The following is a 23,586-nucleotide window of genomic DNA, read 5'->3' as shown; positions in this document are numbered from 1 at the left end:
AAGCCTTTGCACACACGTGGATCAATCCGCACAGCAGGCGGAAGAAAAGGAAGCACTGTTAAATAGTGCGCGGATCTCAAAGGAAACAGTGTCTATGGGAAATTCCCATTGTATTTATAGAAACAAAAAATAAACACATATTGCGTCTTTAATGTTTTGTACAATTATATCTCATTTGTGGTTTCCTGAAGAAAAGAAACGAGATATTTAAAGGAAAAGCCATACAGCTAAAGAAACACTGTTTCATTATTTCCATAAAGCTTTTTGAGTAACTACATATTTGATACTTCACTGTGACAACACAAAGGAAGGAAAAACGGAATAAAAAGCCAAACATTTTCTTAATTATCCAAGAGGATTAGAAGGATGTTGCAATTCTGAATAAGTTGCAATTAATGAGTTGAATCATTGATTTAGAATTCCTAAAGCCTCAATTAAAACCACATTTGAGTTTCCAGAAGAGCTGAAACAATCATTCATTTAATCAATAGTTCAAATGACATGGGCACAATTGGCAAAGATTCTTGTAACTGATGTATCAGTCATTTTTAACCTAAATGTCAAACTCTCTCAAGACCTAGATTGCAATTTGATAGTGCAAGAAATGGCATATTTTTGGACAGTCATCAAGTATGAAGTAGAGGGCATTCAGATATCACTTTGAAAAAACTGTATATGATTATTTTATAGACCAAATTACTTATCAATTGGTCAAAAAATGTTTTAAATGTTTCAGATGTAAAAAACAACCACTATAGTAGGGACTGAGATTTGCGCCACAGGAAACTGAATTTGAATCTGGCCTATTATATTGAATTTGAAAAGCATGATCTGAAATGGAATGTTTTGGGCTGAATTTGAATTTAATGTTTTGGAACTGAATATATTTGCTTTGAAAGTGTATTTAACTTACTGGAAAATTCAACTCTCCAAATCCCCAAATTCAAGAATGCAAAATTCACTTTATCAATTCATTTTTAGTTTATCATTGCCATCTGTTATGGTATGTATCGATGATGAAGAGTAATTAAGCACAGGTTCACAGAAATCCTCTTATTGCATGCAACTCCTTTACAGTCTGTGGCCGTACTTCTCACCAGGGCACTGCAAGATTCTTCAGACATCATGGAAATGGCGCTCACTGCCACTCTGGCAGGGAGTGCAGCCACAGACTGTAAAGAAGTATTCAGGAATGTGAAGAGGAGTTTTGTGAAACTGTGCGATTACTTTTCCTCGAGGATAGATGACGCTGTGCCATGATGAAATGAAACTCAATCGTAACACTGAATCTGAACTATGCGTAGTGAAATTGAACTTTCTAGTTTTGAATTTAAGGAATACAAAGAGTTAAATTTGTTTTTTCTTTTTCAAAAAGACATGTATAAGTAGTTTTGCTGGACAGTTTGATCTAGTAAAAAAAAAAAAAATACCCTACCCCATCAACAAATAGGCCTCTTAGTTTATAAAGTGCAAAAAGGTAATGCTCCAAGACACAATACATTGAGTATTGTATTGTATTTTCGTAATGTCGGATGACAGATAGCATCTACAATACGAAAATAAATATACACACATATACACTTATACATACACACACATACACATAAATATGGAAATAGTACAAAAAATATAAACGTACAAATATATACATACACATTACACATACATACATGTACTAATAATAAATAAATAAATAAATGAATTTTTATAATAATATATGCCCTGAGAATCACAATAAACACAAACACAGTTTGCCCTGAGAATCACACATAATGCTCAATTTAGTCCATTTAGAGAAGGGTCAACAGCTGCTCATATCTAGGCTAATACATCAATAAATTAAAAACCTGAGCTTGGAGAAAGGTATCAGTGCAAAGAGCTCCAATAAAGTTGAATTTTCAAGTGGGTAAAAAACTATTTCAAATCAAAAACGTTCAGTTTCAAAACATCAAATACAGTCTCAGATTATGCTTTTCAAATTCGATATAACAATTCACATCCGGCTTCTAGTGGTACAAATCTCAGCCTATACTATAGCCAGAGTTGCAAGGTTGTGGAAAACATGCATTTGAAGTTGACCTCCAGAAATGACCTTTGGGGCCATATAATAATAAAATTAGAATTTAGTATAATTGTATCAACAAGTTACCAGTTTATAAAAATTTAGGTAATTATTTATTTACAAGAATGAAGTAACTATTACGGATAACAGTGAGGTTCTTGGAACTTGTCATGAATGATCTTTTTTGATTTACTGGCACAAATTTTTATCATAAATTTTTTTTTACTCCTGAGGCCCTTTAAAAGCATTCATTAGAGTTCTCTTGGCAAGACAGACTATGTACTTTCATAAGCTTTTTTTTGTAATTCATATTTTACTTTTTGTGAAAAATATGTGAGTGATAAAAACCCAAATTCTTAGAGAACACAGAGTATAATCCTGTGTCCTAATAATTGTCTTAAATTGCAGCTTCAGTAATCTGCACAAATTTTAAGTGCTATTTGATGACAAAACATTTTTTAACCCTGAGTTATCAAGGGTACCATTCAAAAGAAATTTGGTATGTTTTGAATTTGTATCAAAGTATTTTTTTACATTGGCGTACCATTTCCTTTGAAAGATTTTCACATTGCATTTATCTTGTTCCCCACAAAGAGAGTCCTTTCTTTTTTATCAAGATACAGTCAGGGTGAAACACTTTACTCAAGATCCAACATGTAAAACCACAGTCTCTGCCTCTTCATTCTTTTGTGAAAGCACTGCTGTGAGTCAAGTAGTGCCTCTGACCCCCTCCTTACCCCTCAGATGACCAAAGAGGGCCTTATGCAACATACTTTTGTTTATGGCTGTAAAGTGAATGGTACCTGAGAGAACAAGAGACGTAGCGGAAGAGAGGCTTGTTTGCTTGCACAGCAGGGAGGCAGCGTAGTGTTTGGCATCCTCAGAGAGCGCTTTTACTTTTGATTTGCACTGTTGGCCAGCGGAGGGATGGAATCTGCCAAAAATTTAATAAAGCCAAATCAATCTGTGGGCTTGATGAGAATATAAAATGTGGTCAAATCTAAGACTTTTACTGCAACGTGACCTTCAACAGCAATTTCCTTTAAAATACCACTGACTGCAGGGAGTGAGTCCCCATAATGTTCCCAGACTCCCCTCTCCTCCTGTCCCCTTTAACCCTTTGTCTGCTTAGAAAGTCACCAGAGGACAGAAGGGGTGCAGAGAGGCTAGCTGGGTGGGCTTAGGCCACTGTGGGGGGAACACAGTGGCCTAAACCCACGTATCTTTGCCTCAGCATCAAAGATAGAAACAGTATGACTCAGCTGATGACTCATGCATATAAATGCCCTCTGAAATATACTGTGCTGTTTTATTCAGTGTGCACTCAAGTTGAAGAGCTGATGCTGCTTGTTTCTACATGTTTGGGTTTTCCTTTTTAGTGTAGACGCTGTTCACTAACATTTAAATTTACACAAAATTAAAGAAGTGTTTCAAGGGGGTTCTTTTGGAAGTTAAACTGAGAATAAATTAAAAAAAGGAGAATTATTTATGATTATTAAATATTCCAAGCCCCAATAGCCAAATTAGTTGGTGTTAATTAATAACAAGCTTAGCTGGAGACATAATTTTCAATTAGGCCAGAGGAGACTCACTCTAAATTATCATTTCAGGAATCTATCCAGCAGGGGAACAATGCTGTGTTTTTAAATGAGTGCCACAGTACAAGGCCTAAGTAACGTTTGAAAAATTACAACACCACTACCCTTAAAGTTATCCTGGCAGTAAGGACTTTTTTAGCTAGGCTGTTAAATAGTACTCCCCATGTAAAAAGGCCACAGTTGGAGATGTCCAAGGTTCAATTCTTACCCTTTGCCATCTGCTTCATGTCATTTCCAACAAACTCTTCACTGTTTCAGACTTCAATTATTCACCTGTCATCTAATAAGGTCAAAAAATAAGAGCAGAGCTGATATTAAAAGTGATTTTTTGTCCATTATGCCTTATTGAATTACAAAACAGTGGATAAAGTGGGGACAAAAGCTTTCAAAATCAGAACTTCCATACATGATGGCATGCAAGTTAACCACTAAGCTAGGGGATTACAAACTTTTCAGTCCGAGATGCCAGAAAAGCAGTTCTGGAGAGTGGAATTTTACCAACAAAAATAGACAAAAACTATCAAAACAAAAAAAAAAAAGATAACTTAGTGGAGTAGTAAAACTTTCGACAACCTTGCATGCACAAGTTGCTGAGTTTCCCACATTAAGTCGCTGCCATCGATGCTGTGGTTTAGTCACCTTGGGGGTCTTGTGGCAAAAAAATAAACAGATAAAACAATTTTTGCAATGTCTTTTTTTTTTATTTAGCCTGTATTTTTGTTGAAACTATTACAATAATGTATATAAATCTAAATAGATCTAAATAGATCTAAATCTAAATAGTTTCTTTCTTTTTTTAATCTTGAAAAGCGTTATGCAACCCCCTTTCAGTCATTTGTGACTCCTAACTGGGAACCACTGTGGCAAGCTACAACAGCACTCTGTGAGTGCTTCATTTCACACATTTCCACTCATTTGGATTGGTGCATTTGTTTGTATAAACAATCAACTAAAGAAATATGTTTAGAATTTTAAAAAAAGGCTATGAAAATCTCTGAACAGCCATATCTGTGGTGGTGCGATACTAATGTTGCACTGAATGAAAAACCATCTGCAGAGATTTAATCTCAGACTGAAGCAGTTTCAGTAACATTTGATACATTTTTAAGTTTTATATCTTTATTTGAGGAGTTTTATGAAGATGTTAAAGCTTTGTTTGTTCTGAAGTACCATCATTTACTGTCCGTTGCCTGCATCTCAACTGCCTGAAGACAGATTCAGCCCAACTGTAGCGGAGTAACCTCTGCCTCACCCTGCATCCTGTTTTTCCTTAACTTAGATGAAATCATACTTTCTGAGCAGAAGGCTTTTTTCTCCATTTGTCAGATTCTCAGCCTGGTTGTGTCCAAAAGGAACAGCCGTTCATTCTTCAGTGGTCATTGTGCTTGCAAAACAACTGCATGAACTGCATGAGTCTGCTGCTATTGCAGATTGCGATGATTTTATGTGCTGCCTGTGAGTGAATGAGGAGGGAGTAAAACACAACAGGATGCTATGCTGGGGATGCATCAATCCAATCCTGGTATCTGGTAACAGTCCGATACAGACTGAAAATTACAGATCAGATATCTGTGACAGCCAATCCATAGGCCTGATGTATTCATCTTAATAACATAGCATGAATGAAGATAACCACAGTGTTTTAGTTTGGAGGTATTTCATGTTTGTTTCACCAACAATGGCATCTGATCGGATCGGTATCAGTACAAGCCGATACCAAAGCAAAGGTATCAGTATTGAACTTGCGACTTTAAAAGCTAAATCAATGATTTCCCAGGCTTACAAAGTACATCTAAGAATCAGTTACTTTACATACCACACTTAGGTAAACACGTTAGCAAACAATTTCAATCTGTGTCTGGTTGGCTCAAGTTGGACCAAGGACAAGTTTGTACCCATCTCCTCGAGGGAAAGAGAGTCAAAAAACATCCTGTTCATTTGGAAAACTCTGAGCACTGTGAGGCTGCTGAATGCGTTTGCTATGTCTGTGCATCAGTGGCACAAATCCCAAAGAACAGGAAGGCAGGAAAATATATTAGACAATAAATTTACCAAGAAGAGGGAAGACCAAAACATTTGCCTTAATGAGAATGGGTCACCACATCTGGGACAGAACTGAATTAACTCATGCTAAAGGGAGGTATGTATAGCGTGGATGCTAATCCTAGACATTCTTTAGAAGTTACTGTTCCTAGATCCCACTCCCAGGATTTCAGTGCTATGAGAAAGATCAATGATGCATTGACACCGGTTCGGATCTACAGTATTATCTACTACTATTACTCTCAACTTGTATGTAGCAGTAAATTTGGGACCCGACATGGGTTTATCGTCTGCATACACAATGAACTTTGCCGAAGAACCCTTACTTCTATGAGTCATCAGCTCCATATGTTGTCTACTTTTTTGTGAAGCACAGATAAAACACTCTTTCATCCACTTACATCTCCCAGAAGCCCTTTCAAAACCTAGCCAACATCTACTTGGCTCTATATCTAACGTTCAGTCATATATAGTGTTTGTGCTAATGGTAGTAGACTGTACATGCTGGTATATTTAATCTGTTTTTCAGTTTGGCGCTGGAGTGAGTGTTGAGTCATTTTAAAAAAACATGTACAACCCCGTGCAACTTCAAATGCTCCTTTCATTACCCAGCATGCCGCCTCAAGTTATTTTGTGTTTTCTATCGCTCTGTTTTTCCTCTGTGCTGTGTCTCTCTGCCTCCTCTCATCCTCTCACACCCTGTACAGCCATGACCACACAGGCGAGAAGCAAGGTCTCTCAAGCTCAGACCTCCACGCACACATGCACGGCATTTAAATCTATGTTTGCTGTGATAATTACCAAATCTACCTCCATTTATCTTTCTGCGGTGTATTCATGATTTAATACGGCTGTGCTGGCCAAACTGTCCGCATGTTTCCCAGGGAGGATACATGTGAGCCTCCTCCACTGTAGGAGGTTTTAAAATAGCTCCTCTTCCCTCCTCCACTACTGTAACAGAAGGCCACATACTGTACGGCACTGAACATGAGTATCCAGTTCAGGCAGGGGTCAGTTGCACACAGAGGGGAATGAAATCTCAATGTTCAGTGCATACGAGTGTGACTAATAGGTAAAAACAGAGAAGGTACAATGACTGGATGGCTTTGTTAAGAGAAGACCCTATCTCTCTTTCTGACTCTTCCAGTATTTATTACATAATCAATTACAGTTTAAATCAGGCGAAAGAGAGTCAAACAAAAACACACTGTGGTGTGAGAAATGCAGCATCATCCTGGCAGACAAAAGACTTTCTCACATCATCAGTTCCTTTTTCATTTCAGTTGAATTTTGTGTGTTCCTTTGAATAAACAAAGACAGATCACTGAAGTGAGAGTCCTTTTTGTCATCTATGAACTTGAAAGTAGCTTGCCACAAAGTGCCCCAGCTATCAGTCCGCTTGATTTAATGTCGTGCAGTGAAGATGAATAACTCTGGGAAGGGCTTTGAGAGAGCTCGGAGCACGGCTCCGTCATTCAGTTATCACCTTTAGAGCAGGAAGACTAAGCGTCCTCTAATCTCAGGACTAAGGGCTTGGTATCAGTTAGCTTGAGTGGGAGAGGGTGTTGTCAGACAGTGGATTCATTGTCCTGAGAGTCTGTCCTGCAAGGCACACAGGGCTCCTTTGTGGACTGCAGATATTAATCTGCGGAGGCAGAGATGTGGAGGAGTCTGACTAAGCTCACATACAACCACACACATCAGCACACACTGGGACACACAGGCTCTGCCATATGCATATTCATTATGTAACAGCAGAAAGAGAGGATGCTGTGTCCAGTAGTACACAGCTTCTCATGTCATAAAAGATTTCATTCTTTTCAGATGATTTACACAACACATCTAGACCACTGCAGCCCGGCTCGGCTGCTGTACACGTAAGGTGTCGTAGCCAGATGTCATTGTAATGCTCCAACAAACTTTCATCATCAGCAAGTACAAAGAAGGCTTAGTTCAACTGATGGTTCAGTGTGTGACTGCCAGAGGAGTGACAACACATCACCTCGGCTTCATCAGTGTAACCCAGAGCGCAGGAAAAAATTCTCTCACCACATGACAGAGAGAGCCAGGACACACAAAACATTGGTTTGAATCATGAAAACGCACAGAGATATCAGAAAAAGCCAGCTGAAGTGTTTGAAAAGAGAGCCTCTTTTCTGTTCCTCTGGCGGTTTAAAAATTCAAAGTGAAGTTTGAAGCTAAGCTTTGATTGACTAATGACATAATGCAACCAACACTGGACAGCAAGCTTCAAACATGTCAAATTAAATGCGCATTAAAGAATCTTAGATTCAACCTTAGCATCATTTAGCCTTTTTGACCTGTTTTTCTTTGTAAAAGTTGTAGGTATAATTCTAATCCTGCACTGTGTGCCTAATGCTTCTTCTTTTTCTCATGATGTGCGTTAGGAAGCCAGCCTTCATTGAGGACAACAACCAAACAGTCACACCACACCAAACATTATAAGTCATTGTTGATGTATAACAGATATCTGCTGCCACCTACAGATGTAAAATATCATTACATAGAAGTTCTGCCTTTTAATGGAACAGCAACATGTCCTGAAATACTTCTGCACATGTATTGAGTTCTCTCTGCCTTAAGGGGGCAGCATTTCTCCACTCAAAATATCCCACTTTCCACAGACATTCTCCCTGTTTTATTATTCATGCATGGACAGTGTACAAATGAAATTAAGAGTTAATGAGAACTAATGTTGATCACCCCTCTACTGTAAAAGCGGTGTAATTTGGAAAATAGAGGATAATAGATTTTCCTAGTGTGCCTGTGGTGTCTGGCCCCAAAACTGACCGTCCAGCTGGACGGGAGGTTCAGCGCACAGGCCAGTGCAACTGCAGTGATATTTATTAGACTTAGTGTGGGTGTGTGTTTGTTTTTTTTTCTGTTTTTTTTTTTTTGGATTTAGGGCTTTTTCCCCTGTTTATTTTGGAAAATCTCACCCCTACAGCTTGGCGATTTCTGTGTTCATTTTGTTTTCACACTTTTTTTTTCCACTTGCAACTGTGTGTCCAACTGTGCAGATACATATACCCAAAACCCAAGCTGGCGGCAGACATGAGGCGGTTTACATTAATCTACTTGTGCTTTGGAAAAGTTGAGGAGTTCCAGTTTTAAAACAGCAGAACTGGAAGTTTTAAAGTTGAATATTGGACAAATGTTGTATACTTTTTCTCTTCTGTTTCGAATCCAAACTGGTGGCAGCAACAAAGTACTCCATAATGTTTTTGTCTCAACTTTTGATGACGGTATCAGTATATTAAAGGTACAATGAGGAGCTTTTAGGAATCTTGTTCTTCTTGGCATTTCAGTGATCAGTATCAATAAAATGCCAGGGTCTTGTAGCTTCTACTTGCACACAAGCCAAGCTGTAACCAGTCTAAAACTATGAGGCAAAGCGGCAGTGCTAAAAACTGCAGTTCTCAGAAGTATTGGAAACCACACACACACCAAGCCAAATTAACTTGCCACTACGGGTGGGATGTAAATTGTTGTATCAAAGGATCTGTTTTTTTTTTTTTAAACAATTCTAAATCAGTATTTTCCCCCAAATTTAATCTTTCATTTTAGTCTTTGTTTATAATTAATAATTATAATAATTGTGGGCAGGATTTCCATTCAATAAATATAAGTAGCCCCAACTCAAACTTATCCATGCAATATAACAAATATGAGTTTGTCCAACTCATTCATAACAAATAGTGTAAAGAAGGCATTATTGTACTTACTAGGTAAAATTGCTTTTAAAGCCAGACTATTCACTTAATCCAAAAATTTCCTTGGCGCACTTTGGATGGACTGAATATCAAAGATTATTTTAGCTAGCTGTACCACCAGAATTATTCACTTTTTGTGGGGGAGCTGGAGCATGGTATCACCTAACTCCACATTTTACAACCAGAGAAACTCCTAAGGGAGACAGTCTTAGTCTTATTGTCAAGGCTGTGTTACAATCTGTTCACAATTGGGAAATTAAAGCTATAAAAACACATGAATTGCTTCAAATAGTACCTATAAAACCCCTCTTTTTTGTACCTTAGTGTAATATGCTCCACAAACAGCAATCAATGTCACCAACACACGCTCATCCAATGTGCCTCATTCACACACCACAATAATAGACAAACTGCAGCACTAAATGCCTGAAATACACCTAAATTACATCTGATAATCATATGAAACGAGTTCAGCACAGATGTTTCTTATGAACAGGTGGCAAAGAGCTACTTAGTGTCATGCATCCATCACGACACAAGAAAACAGGCTCCTTTCCAAACGCACTTGTCGTTATTTATAAAGGGTATTAACAATTAGAGTAACAGTCTAATTTCCAGACATTCAGTGCAAACTGCTCAAACATCCCGTAAACCAGTCCCAGTAAGCACCAGCTTCTGTAATGTGCTATGACAGTTCACATCAGATCCTCAGTCTTTCAAGAAGCCTGTCACTTTGGATCTAACTCAAGATGTATGACAAGCCTCTTACATACTCAAACCCCATTTCAAACCCCAGGCTATGCAGAACAGCACTCTCAGTCATCAAGCTGCCTGCAAGATGTTCAGCAGAACTCAAACACGGAGGGGTGTTCAAGTAAAATATGAGACATGCATAAAATGGGAGTGATCAAAAGGATATTCCTGAAATGGATAACGTGATAAACTAAATGAAAACACAAGCTATGCTATACTATCAGGATACCTAAGAGGAAATGTAGTCTAAGAATGAATTAATTTTACCTGTAACAGATGATTTCTTTGATGCTTTGTGCTATCTGCACGTTTGTGCTTTAACAACTTTAACTCACTAAGATCTTAGCTGGACTGGGTGTGTTTGTCCATTTAGTCTTACTTTAACAGGTTTTCCAATGTGCAGTGTTTATGTGAATAATGTTATGGCCTCAACAGGCCTCTCGAGACCAGCGGGGCTGCTTTCCTGAAAGCCAACCTGGAAGTTAACTCTGCCATGGTTCGTTGGCTGCAGTCCTCCCCTATAACTCCAGTGGGCTTTTCAATGTGCCTTCAGATTGGGTCTGAAAATAAGGTTTGTGTTAACCACACACAGACACCCAGTTGGAAACATTTAAGGTGTGTTTGTGTTACAGAGTTGTCCACATGCACACGACAGGAGAGTTGCAAAGCTTAACCTCATGAAACAAAAACTTGCAAACAAACCAATTTGGACCTTAACTGCTGGAAAAATCATAGTCATTTAAAAAAGGGGGGTTTGGCATGATCATATGATTTACTGTCCAAAATCACAGCCTTATCTTGGATATTTAACACTAACTTATCACACTTTCTTATTTCCTGTCAATTAGATTCTACATCATGCAGCCAACTGGCTTAGCGTAGCATAGTCTGACAAAAAGATCTTGGCTCCATGCAGTGACAAGAGCCTCTAATCTTTTTTTATTACTATTCTATAATGCATATGTTTAAACAGTAAAAAGTCTAAGTAAGACAGCTTACTGTTTGAGAAAGCTTTATAATCATTTGGCAACGTGTTACGAATCCTGGAAGTCACTGCAGACTGCAAAGAAATAGGCTGCATCCAAAACTGAACACTTATTCACTATGGTGTATGGTGTATAAGTTCACTGTATTAAACTTATACACCAAATAACAAACCAAAACAGGAGAGTCAGTCCCAAACAATCCTCTCAGACACTGCTTGCCTGTCCTGTCATATACTGATAACTATGACTTTACTGCATTTAACATATAAAAACTCCAAGCCGGGATCCATATATTAACACTTCTCAGCGTTTTCTAAAAAATAAATACATAAATAAAAAAAAAAGTGGTGCTGGAGACCAGCAACCCCCTGACCTGGTAATACACCAACAGGTCACCCCAAAAAAGAAGAAAAAACTGTTTATTTAAACAGTTTAACATTTAGCCAAGCTAAAATACAGAGAAAGTAACATTCTAAATAGCTAAAATAAGACAACTAAAGAGTAAAGTTAACAATAAATAAAAGCAATTAATACTCCAAGATGCTAAAAAGAAATATAAAGAGAATTTAAAAGAATTTATAGACTAAGATTCTACAATAAAAAAAAATATCATTGGACTTTATTAAATTATAAAGAACTAAACCCCAGGATGAATATAAAGGTCTATGGAGAAACAGAAAAAAATCTTTTTTCCATGGCTTATATAACCTCTTTTTTGTCATACTTCTACATTAATAGATGATATAAGCGGTTTTAAACAGTTTTTGAATTTAAAAGTCATTTTACAAAGCTCCTACAGCGTTTTGCAATGCTAACTTTAAAGAACACTGACATTGACTATATTTTCCTGCAGATTTTAGATTCCTGTAAAAATGCCACAAAACATTCACTTTTTATCATTATTACTATTATTGTTGTTGCTAAATTTGTGTCTTACATAAAAGTAAGTAGTATTCGATTACAGACGCAGCATAGCCTGCATTTTATTTTATACAGTAGATGATTTTTGCACCCCTCTCAGAAAAAAGATCAAAGCCATACAGAGCATACCTGTTAGCTCCTGGGTCCAGCCATTGTGCTAGGCTAGCTGCGCACCTGCAACAAGTGGTGCTGCGTATGCTTCAACACCTGCCCTTTAATTGCTTCTTCCATCGGTAAGACTGAACGGCTCTGAAAATAAGTTGTAATTTAACGCAATTTTGTTCTGGGGGCTCTTGTTGAATGCCTATTTCTGTCCCCGTCGAGAAAGCCAAAATAACGACGAGATTAATTGTGCTACACATAAAACGAGCTAGCAACCGATAACTGACGTCACATGACCTATTGACTTTTCACCTTAGGTCACCTGCCGGACAGGCAGCTACACACACAAGGATGAGAGATTTCTTTACATGAAAGGATTTTTAATGCTGCAGGTAAGCGTGAATAATAACTTTTATTCAGTTATAACTTTAATTGACATGTAACGCGTTAACCCCATAGAAATACAACTTTACAAGTAAAAGTCCCTACTGTCACACCCTGACAGAAAAGGATTTTGCCTCTACTAAACAAGCTGCACAACTGTTAGGTTTCCTCATTTGATTCTCTAAAGCCAGCACAAGGTCGAAATACAAATCTCGATTCAGTTTGTCGCACTTGTTTGAAGTGCTTGCCTTGGAAGGGCAAACGCACATCTTAAAGCCTTATTAAGCTAGCCTGACGCATGGACTGCATGAACTTCGACCTTGCATCAAATTTTGGAGCGTCAGATGAGGACCTACTCACCAGCTGCTTTTCTGCTTTCCTGAGCATCTCCCGTTTTCAAAGGATATAAAGAAAAAGGACAGCACGGAAAGACGGAGAGGGGGTGGGGAAAGAGGTAGAAAGAGCGAGAGATCTTGAAGTGCTCCGCCCTGATGCAATCTTAATTGTCTCATTAGTAATGTTAAAATTCAGCCATTGTGAACAATTGATATGCAAGGTTTTTGTCAAGGCCAGTTGCATTAGTTTGTTTCTTGAAATTTTTTCTGATAAATCACAATTCAAAAGCAATACCTGAATTTTATTAGTTAATTCTCGGGTTTCTTATCATTATTATTTCAGTGACCGTAGTGGGTTTTTATGTTTTTAATGGAAAAATACAGCAATTTTGTACTGGTGTACACTAAAGTGTTTGAGCTGTTCAGCATCTCCTTTAAAGTGCGGATCATTTCTGCATAATTTTGATTATATTGGTTTGAGAATAAGAAATAATTATCCAGTTCAAAAAACATGCAGAATAAAAAAAAAGTGATTAAAGCTTCTAAATTATAATGACATTAATGTTCCTCTTTGCAATGTGCAGGGATGCCTTATGAGAGGACAGTGAAGGAGCTTTGTGAGGATGCTTAGGCAGAAGATCTTTGAACATCTGGGTGAAAAAGAGCAAACAGGTAGGAATAAAGCACACACCAGTTGCTTACAATGACAAATGACATCCCTATGACTCCCTAACTTGTCTGGAGTACTATGAAATATATTAATAAAAGCAAAAAAAACAAACAAACAAAAAAAAACTTGCAATTAAGAAGTAGGAACCAACCAATATTTGAAGGCTTTGCAATCAATCAAAAATAATTTGACAAAATAGTTTTCAAGTAGTCATTTTCCATTTGCCTTATCGTTGTTGTAGTTGTAGTTAAACATGCTCTTTTTAAAATTGTGGGCACCTGCCTGACTAAGGTCCCTGCACTGGCCTGAAGCTAACTGATTCCTGGCTGTAACCTACACTATGAGAGTGTTAGCCCATAAATTCCTCTCATTCTGACACTCTAGCCGTGGGCGAACAAGCATATTTCCCAAAATGTCAGATGTATAGCTTCAAAGCTGTGTCTTATTTTAGACATTTCCACTGAATTCCACTCATATCCTAATTTTCTCTCAGCTGAGGGAAATCCAGGCTCAGGAATGCTAATGAGTTCAAAATGAACCGGCTCAAAAGTGGACCGCTCATTAGCTTGGAGGCTACTGCATGAAAGACACAGATGACAGAGACACACAAGTTCAGAGGTGTTTTCAGTCGTGTCTGTAGTCTGTGATGGAAATAGATGAATAACACACCTTCTATACATTTTTGCACAACTTGTAGCTACAGAAAATACAATCTCAGTATACACTGCGAAGAAACCCATTCTGAGTGTTACATTTTAGACTTGTATCGTGACCTTGTAGATGATAACTGTTTTTATATGTATGGTACTGTTGTTCTCTTTATTTTAAGAGCGAATTTCTTCTATTTTGCATCACTCTTACTCCAAGTCAAGCAGGAGCTAAGAGCAAAGAAGCACCTCATTTTTGAAGTGTATGGACTTCAAACAGAATAAGGTGGACTTTGAAGGGGAGGTGTTCATATTTTTACCACTCTTTTTTCACTAAGATTGATTGTGTGAGAAAGATAAGAACAAAGAAATTTTGCCTGTTGCTCATTTCCTTTGACCTCACTCACAATCCAAAGCCTCTCAATCATGTCTTGTCTTTTCTTTTCATCTATAAGTAAACTGACAACCTGAACAACTTTGCTCAAAGACCGGAATCTGAGGTCAGATACGTCTCAGTGTTACCCAATGTCTTGTAACCATTTTCACAGAGAATGTTTGAAGTGCTTCTGAGTAAATGTGTCAACAACAACCAGTGCAGACTTGAGAGCTAGGTGTTAACACACACACACACACACACACACACACACACACACACACACACACACACACACACACACACACACACACACACAAGAAAAAAAAAGAATATGAAAAATATTTTACTCAGAGTTATATATAGCAATCCTGTCAATGTCCAGTCTATCTGAGAAACATTTCAAACCATGAAAGCTTGTGCCATCTGTGAAGTGATTCCATTAATTTTTCATGCTATTCTTCATTTCAACCTCTATCATATGATGGTGAAAGAAGGGCAACGCAAAAAGCTTCCAGATTATATCTTCTACACTTTGAAGTGATTGTGTAATCTGAGATAAAATGAAGGTTAAGATCACAAACCTCGATTTATCTCTATATTCCGTTTAATCCTCTTGAGGTCCTGTGTGTTTCCTGGCAGTTTGTGTAATTCATTTATGTTTAGTGCTTTTCATTGTGATGTTCAGATTGTTTATCGTATTGTTAAATGTGTTACCCAAATACTTCAAATATATAAGACAAATGATATGATGAACATTTTGGAAAAGCAACAAGTAAACACGGCGTCTAGCTTAATAGAATAGAATAGAATAGAATAGAATAGAAAGCTTTTATTGTCATCATACACAGTGTACACACATACACAATGTAAAACCAAATTTAAAAGACAACTCTGATGGTGCGATACCTGAGATAAGGTGTATATATATAAAAATTAAAATAAAGATAAAGTAAGTTAAATTAAATATGTACAAGGGAGCATTAAGAATATACAAGTGTGCAACAGTGCAGTAGAGGGCATGATAGCAGTGAAATGGAGATAGATACAATTGCACAGGTAGATACTATTGCATAGATAATATTGCACACTGACATGGCTGAAACACTAATGCTAATGTTAGCGCCATAACTTGCGAACCAGGACAGTAATACTATGGTGCTGTCTAGCAGTGGGGGCTAAAACATCAGTCCAGCATGAGTTCAGTTCTGCTTGGGTTCACACACTAAATATGCACCAATCATGGTCAACTTGGAAGTTCTGACAGGGACATGAACACAGCGGGCTGGATTTTACAATAAATTGATATCAAGTGGCGGGCCATATAAAAATGGTTTTCTGGGCCAAATCTTATGATTCTCCGATGACCATCAGAAGCGTTTTCTGCACCAGTTTACCCAGAAGCAATCAGGATATCTACTTAATCAGCCTCTTGCCATGTTTTCTTTGCCCTCAGTGTTTTCTTTATTTCAAGAGGTTAAGATCCCCAAAATTCTCCTCACTCTTTTGGTCAGCTCCATGTTATCTTGTACTGTGAATTTTGCAGCGAGTAGAAAGATTAACACATCACATATAGTGTGCAGAGTTTCTGAGCCTAAGATTATTTGTTTTTAAAAACCGGTAGCTAAACAGACCCAATTTGTCGCCTAAGGTCCTTGACCTGTTAGGCCCCGTTTACACGACGCCGAAAACGGTCGATTCCGCAAACATTTCGTTGCGTTTTGGCCTTCCGTTTAGATGAGACCACGTTGCGTTTTCAGTGAAAACGCAAACTTTTGAAAACGCTCCCCAGAGTGGAAAGATCTGAATCCGCTCCTCCATCCAGCTTCGTGTAAACACAGAGCGGAGCGTCTCAGGGTGAAACGCTGACGTCACCGCATGCGCACTCGCAGTTTTAGGTGAAGGCTCCGCGCTCAGCCACATTTCCAGTTGAACCAGTAGTTGGCGGTAATGCGCGTTATGGTTGGATTGCCGACCGTCTCACACAACAAAACGGCAGAAATAGAAAGAACAGAAGAGGAGACTTCTCCTCCTGGAGTCGTATGAACGCGGATCGTTTTCACGCCGTCCTCATGTAAACGCGGGTGGCTTTTGAAAACGCAAAGGAAGAATCGTTGCGGGAGTCTCCGTGTAAACGGGGCCTTAGACTTACCCCTGATAAAGCACAGCCAAGGCTGAATGCAGCCTGCTCTCCTTAAACCAAATTCAAGGGCGTATTCAGACCTGGACTGTTTGCTCCACTTCAAATGGGCCAGGGTTCGTTTCCCACGTTGGTGCGGACTTTCCATGCAGGTGTGAGTAGACACAAACGAACCCTGGTACGGACCAAACAACCGGACCGAGACCCACTTTTTTGAGGTGGTCTCGGTCCGCTTCCAAATGAACCCTGGTGCAGTTCGTGGTTCTCCAGTGCAGGTCTGAATACAAACCAAGGTCCATCCGAACTAACTACAGGATACATGCGCCTTTTGGGCCTATAGAGCCACCGTAACCTAACCGTCTTTGGTTCATACCTGATCCTCCGTCTTCTATTTAGCCACGCTGTTGCTAGCATGTTGTGGGTCAGGAAACGCAGAGCATAGCGTCTCCTTGCTGTGCGCATTCGCCTTCGCTGTTCCAAAATTTGAAACAGTGTTGTTAAGCCTGCTTTGAAGGAACTACTCTTGAAACTGAAAATGATTTTGCAGCTCTAATAAGAGCATAAACACACACGTTTACCTCCATTTCTGGGTCTGTATTCTGTGTGCCACCTTTGTCAGTGCTGTCCAATGAGAGCACCGATCGTCACACACGTGGATGTGTTTACAGAATATAGTCCACTTGCAAAAAGTACAATCTGAATAAGAACCGCTCCAAACAAAAAAAATAATGTCCGCTTTTGGTCCGGACCAAACAAGTGGACCAAAGGACTTTTCTGGTCTGAATACAGCCTAAGAGTCTTTCTACTAGTTGCTGAAAAACTTTACCCAAAGCACACTTGTCAAACACATGATGGGGCCACAGGAAAATCGATTAACTTAGTCAGAGTTTTCATTCTCTCGGGAATGAAAGTGTTAAAAAATGTATTTATGGCAATCTATCAGATATGTGTTGAAATGTTTGGATCAGCACTAAAGCAGCAGACAAATAGCGAATGGACGAACATTGGAGGAGAGTCAGTCCCATGAGCATGAGCAGAAAGAAAAAAACACATTAAAAAAATAAAAATCATGTGTAGCTACATGGCAATCTGAAAACTGTTCATTTGTCCTTGTGCACAAATATAAGTGAGTAGTTTACCCAGTAAAAAATTCTGCATGCGTCTCCTCTATCTCATCAAACTATTGGTGTTGCAAGAGCTAATCCTGGTCCTTCATTTGATTTGGTATTTCTGGTGAGTGATGGTGACTCACTCAGATAATTACAGGCGGTGTGGCAGGGACTGAGATCTTTTTTGAAGTCGTTCTTAGCTTCTTACAGGAAGCTGTGCAAATCCAACACTTATAAAATACACAGAGAAAGATTGACAACATCCATTTCAGACATGATGAAAGTCTCCATATCCCAATTACAGCCTGAACCTAGTTAAGTAACTCAGCACAAAGACCGGAAACAAGTGGTAACAGCTGGCCTAAAAATATCAGCACAGCTTTAAATCACTTATAACTAAGTTATCCAGCATATGTTTTGTGGAGCGCATATCCTTTGTGTTGAATATGCGAGAGTGTTGGGAATGTTTTTTGGAAATATGTAGTGCTTTTGGATTTCTCAGTCTTGAACTCAAAAATGATCATCAGTCAAAACAAACTGTGCATTGTCCTGGTTTGATATTTGATAACACCTGCCCCCCTGTGTATTTTACACAGCAAAGTGTCCTTGTGTTGTGTTTTTCTCACTCAGAGAAGGAAAAAAAAGAAATGCAAATGATGCTTGCTAATTAATTACACTGTGATGACTCGGCTGTCCGCATGTATCCACCTGGTCCATTAACTTTCAATTCAGGGAGCGGATTTTCACCCCATTTCCACAATTAAAAATGTCAGGACATATACTTCTCAATTCATCCTGCTGACATTTCTTAGAATGGATTGCCTTCATTAAGGTATTAAATTGCCCTTTTTTAAAAAAAAAAAAAAGAAAGAAAAAAAGATCCAGTGAAAAGCTAGTCAATGCAGAGCTCTTTTGCAAGGCTCATACGATGATGCTGTGAGTTCTTCTCACTTCAGTCCTTTACTCTTGTTTTTACCCAAACTCAAACTGGGGAGAGAGACAGACCGGCAGATATCACTTTGGGTGCTTTCTGCGAGATAGTCGAGTTTGAGTCCTGCTAATACACAAGAGAACAATGAGTGACATGAAATATGTCAAGAGAAAAATAGCTCAGCTGATGGGCCTAAAATTAGCCATTTCATAGTTTTCTGCTGCCCGTCACTCATGGAAGTGTCTCTCTCTTCTTGAAAGGAAAGGCCAATCTGACCGCACAGACAACCTTTGCAAGGTTACAGGAGCTGTCGAGCTGAGAGCCAGTCACTGTCAAAATGTCCATTTTCGAACCACTGTCTTGCAAATTAGTTCTGTTTGTAGACACATGCTGACACAATTATAGAACAACACTAGATTAGAATGATATTTCAAGTTTTATTGGGCATTACAACAGGGTTTTTTGATCGAATAGAGCCCTGTTGTACACCTAAAAACACAGCTGAAACTGATGCTATTATTATTATTGCCCCAATCTAATATGTATTCAGGGTGAATATATGTCTTGTAACCATTAAATATATGAAAATGAACAATAGTGTACCTTCAGTTCTACCAACTGTAAAACTGGAAGCCAAAAAGACTGACTCTATGAGAGCTGGTATATTGTTAATGCCTTAATGCTCACCAAAATACTCACTTTACCTGGTGTTTGAGAAGAACAGAAATACATACAGAAAAACTCCAGTTCTTGAGGAGTCCACTGGAGGCTTGTCAGACCTTGATATGTAAAAACAAACCAAAATGGAATTAAAAAGAAAAAAAAGAAAGAAAAACATGAAAGGTAACAACTGGTGGATAATTCAACAAAAAAGCTGAGCCTAAAATGTAATTTAAAAAATGTAAATGATGATAAAGATAAGAATAATAAAACACAAAAAATAACTAACCCAAAATGTAAAACAATGCAGCACCAAGTATGTAATAACTTCTGCCCAAATTGTAACAACGTGTTACTTTTAGTTATTACATTTTAGGGTATTGTTACATTTCTGAAACATAACATTTTGGATTGTTGTTACAATTCAGGCCCTAACAAGGCTGGCTAGCAGAAAAACCAGAAACTACAAAAACACCAAGCTAGAAAAAGCAGATTTTTACAATATTTTAGGGCTTGTTTAAAAAACAGCTTATTTCCCTATCAGCCCACACTTAACACTTGACACTTGAACCCACACCCTTGCAACTGTCTGCAAAGAGGCTATGTTCAATCTGGTAACACAAAAGAGGTGGGTTTATGATTTGTACTGCAGCCAGACAGCAGGGGGAGCTCTAAATCTTTTGTCTTCACTGTGAAAGAACACTGATAGTTACACTAATACAATTCCTATAATACTTTGAGGTACGCTTGTTATCTTAATTCAAAGACATATCTTAATTTGCAAGCGTTTATCACTGGAGTATCCTGATGTTCAAAACTTTAATACACAGTGATTTAGGGAACTTTAAAAGTTTCATAAAATTATACTTTAGGTGTTCTTTTGTGGATTTTTGGAAAGCCCATTTTAAAAAACATCAGATATATCTGAGCTAGAACTCCTGTCAGCAACAACTTGTTCTTTCAAAAATCGAGCAAAATGGCACCTCAAGTTTTAAATACCTTAATTGTTTACCATAAGGATGTGTTGTCATCGCTGCTGCCTCCACCTGCAGACTGCGGGTGAAAAGGAGGCCACATCCGTTGACCGCACCACAATAACTTATTTCCTGGTTTTAGAGCAGCATGTACCTCTCCTTTTCACCTCCAGCAGACAACTTGGCTAAATAACCTGTAAATCAGCAGGTATTTCCCTCCACTGCTGTTGTGTGAAAATATGCAGGAGAATGTGAGAGCAAGAGATGGGGTAATGAGCTGAGCTTCTGCACATTACGTTACAGAGCTGCTTTTCTTATGAAACGACATCAATGCTGTTTATGAAACAGTGGCATATATGGCCTCTTGATCTATGCATTCCTTGTATGCATCCCTATGGACAATGACACTTAAGCATTGTTAGTGTGCATTAATTAGCAGGCTAGCAGCTGCTTGTGTTCCATATTTTTTTTTGCTTTCGTTAAATGGAAGCTCATGCATCCATACATTTTTAGGTAAATTAAAAGTAAAAAATCCAGATGGACACCAGTATCAGTGTTTAAGAAAATATCTAACCTACTTCCAGCTCTGACACCAGGACTGAAACGGATGTTTTTTCTTTGTAATTCTTGGTGTCTGAGCTGTGAGACTTGAGGTACATAAATACTGTTGTTATAGTCTCCGCTTAAAACATCACTACATGTCTCAAAAACTGCATGTTCCTGATCTCACACACAGTCCCTGTTATACTCCCACACTGAAGTCATCAGCTATACCTCTTTGGTACATAGCACATAATTTGCAGATGAGCCATTGTCTGTCAACAGGACAAATATTGACTGATACCAATGTGTAACCATACACCAGTGCTCCCCTGTTACATTCATTTACTCTGTTTTTCTGTGAAAACAAGTTATTATCAGTCATTTTCTCTGTGTCTAGACCTGTATTACCAAAGTTGAAAAGTTAAAAACATTAAAATAAGCATAACTCATCATAATAGTGTGGATAGAAGAAACAAAGCCCTTTGCCGTAACCAGTGTGTTGTTCTGTTTTCCAGATCTCTAGAAAGTTAAGTAGTTATCCTGGGATCTCAGCATTACAGAGAATACAGCTGTGACATATCAAAATAATTTTAAAAAGTTACTCTTGTGAAATAATGTCCAAAGCCATGTTGTCATATTTTTCAGAAAACATAAAAAATAAGCCAAATATTGAATATATGACATTTATAAACAATTTCACTGAAAAGGGTCATACTAACTGATGCCTTCTGACACACTGATAAGAATGTCTGCCAGTTTTGTGACATATGAGGAATAAATGACTTAATTTTCAAATATACTTTTATGAACTAAGCAATTTGAACCCTTAACTATGTGCATATTGAAGTTCAAGAAATAAAGTAACTTGGGGTTGGCCTCTAACATGCTGCTTCATCCCTTTAATGGCGATCTCATCATTTTCAAAAGATGAGGCCTGATCAGTTTCTGAATTGTTAAGTACACATCCTATCAAAAAGGAAAACATGTTGACTTTTTGAGGTGTTTGGTCACAAATGAGCCTTTTTCACTTTGCTAAATGCGAAATGGTAGCTACATGGATGTAGCTAAGTGGCTGAGAAAATTACTGATTAAAAAACTGGATAAAAAGACTAAAGAAACAGTATTTATAGTCTAGCCTTACATATTATTTTTTCAAACATTCAATTCCTTCACTCAAACCCAAAGTTAAGTGGATGACAAGTACACATACAAATATCAAGCATCTTATTCTCTGCAAATGTCGAGCCAGTGCCATGAGTCATCTTTAATTTTTATTTTTAAGAACAAAACACCACCAAGAAGAGAAACATAAACAAACACTTCAACCCATAATTGTCTTTGTTCTGCTTGTGCATAAGTACTTATCAGTGCCCAGAGCCAGACAACATGACTGGCAGTGCCTATGCAAGCACAGACTTGTGGTTCATAAATTTTATGATTAATACAGACTGTGTTGTAATCTGGGAAAGCATCCTGGCATGAAGGATGAGGATTATATATTTTTCATCTCAGAAACTAATTGAAAGGGCCTGTGATGGTGCCGTTATCAGTCGTGTCCCCAGCTGAGTTACGGCCATGGTGCGATATGAGTGACGGAGAAAAGGGAGACTTAATGAACAGCATGTGACTGTGAAACGGACAGGTGCTGGATTGTAGAGCTGGACATGTTTTAATACAGATATCTCATATTAATCCCTATTCAGCCTTTCAGATTTCCTGATAATATCTGCAGTCTGTTGCAAGCACCTTTGTGATGGATGAATGAGCTGGAATATTCATTCTTTTGCTTTAATACATGAAATATTATTCTAGTTCAGTTACATTTGCAGCAAAAGAAATTGATCTAGTCTTGTATTAAATTACAAGAAGCCTCTGAGAACGCAAAAGTCTGCCAAGGCCAGCAGCATAGTTTTAGGTAGGAGCCTGTATGTTTTCATAAACAGGAAGAATTATGATTTTTCCTTGCTGCTCAGCCATGCACTAGTCTGTCATTTTCTGTCAATTTGTAAAATTGCAAATAACAAATCCACTTTTCTAAGCATAAAACACCATTTTGACATATTGAAATGCCAAGACTTAAATAACAGCATGAACATGGCAGGTAGTTATTATATACTGAGTCACAAAACATAAGACTGCGTACAAGTTTGTGAACCTTGACTTTAAAGCCACAGGTTCAGCATTTTTTTCTGACTTACCTGTGTGGACTTGACAGTTAGCTGTACCTTTGTGTGTATCTGACTTTGTTGTCAATTGTTTTCTAAATGGGACCATAATTTACAGAACAAGCGCTGTACTGCGTTGACGTAGACTTAAGGCTATAGATTGAGTCCATAAATAGGAAACACATTTACTGAGGTAATAAAACGCCTTAGAAGCACTGGTATTTTATTTTCTGGACTCATGTTTCACCTGTTTTATTTAGAAATAGATTCTTATTCATTTCACATTTGCAGATGTGAATGACCTATGACCTGGATTTCCACAAGCAATCATTGAGCATTGTGTTTAATTAGAACGCCGCTGAGCTGTAGTCTCTGCAGCTGTAATCAGATGAGGGCTTTAACCTTGCATCATGTGTCCATCAGTTCTGATAGTGAGTTATACTTAAGTGTTGTGGT

The 23,586-nt window shown here is 38.1% G+C and overlaps 1 protein-coding gene across 2 annotated transcripts in view; it reads left to right on the top strand.

The window, feature by feature from the left end:
- The first annotated feature begins 12,500 nt into the window (after positions 1-12,500).
- Positions 12,501-23,586, top strand: part of cadm1b (cell adhesion molecule 1b) — a 212,451-nt gene continuing 201,365 nt past the window's right edge. The window contains exons 1-2 of one of the 2 annotated variants that reach the window (XM_074679003.1): positions 12,501-12,591; positions 13,503-13,590. In XM_074679003.1, the coding sequence (XP_074535104.1) occupies positions 13,542-13,590 (49 nt within the window). In that variant the 5' untranslated portion in view covers positions 12,501-12,591; positions 13,503-13,541. Of the gene's footprint in view, positions 13,026-13,502; positions 13,591-23,586 lie in introns of both variants that reach the window. The other variant, XM_074679002.1, reaches the window with a different exon arrangement.

Source organism: Halichoeres trimaculatus, unplaced genomic scaffold, assembly GCF_033239565.1.
Source record: "Halichoeres trimaculatus isolate MK-OKI-2021-1 unplaced genomic scaffold, fHalTri1.1 fHalTri1_scaffold_9, whole genome shotgun sequence".
NCBI classification, from domain to species: Eukaryota; Metazoa; Chordata; class Actinopteri; order Labriformes; family Labridae; genus Halichoeres; species Halichoeres trimaculatus.
Note: the sequence above shows the minus strand (reverse complement) of the source record. Positions and strands in the feature narration are given on the sequence as shown.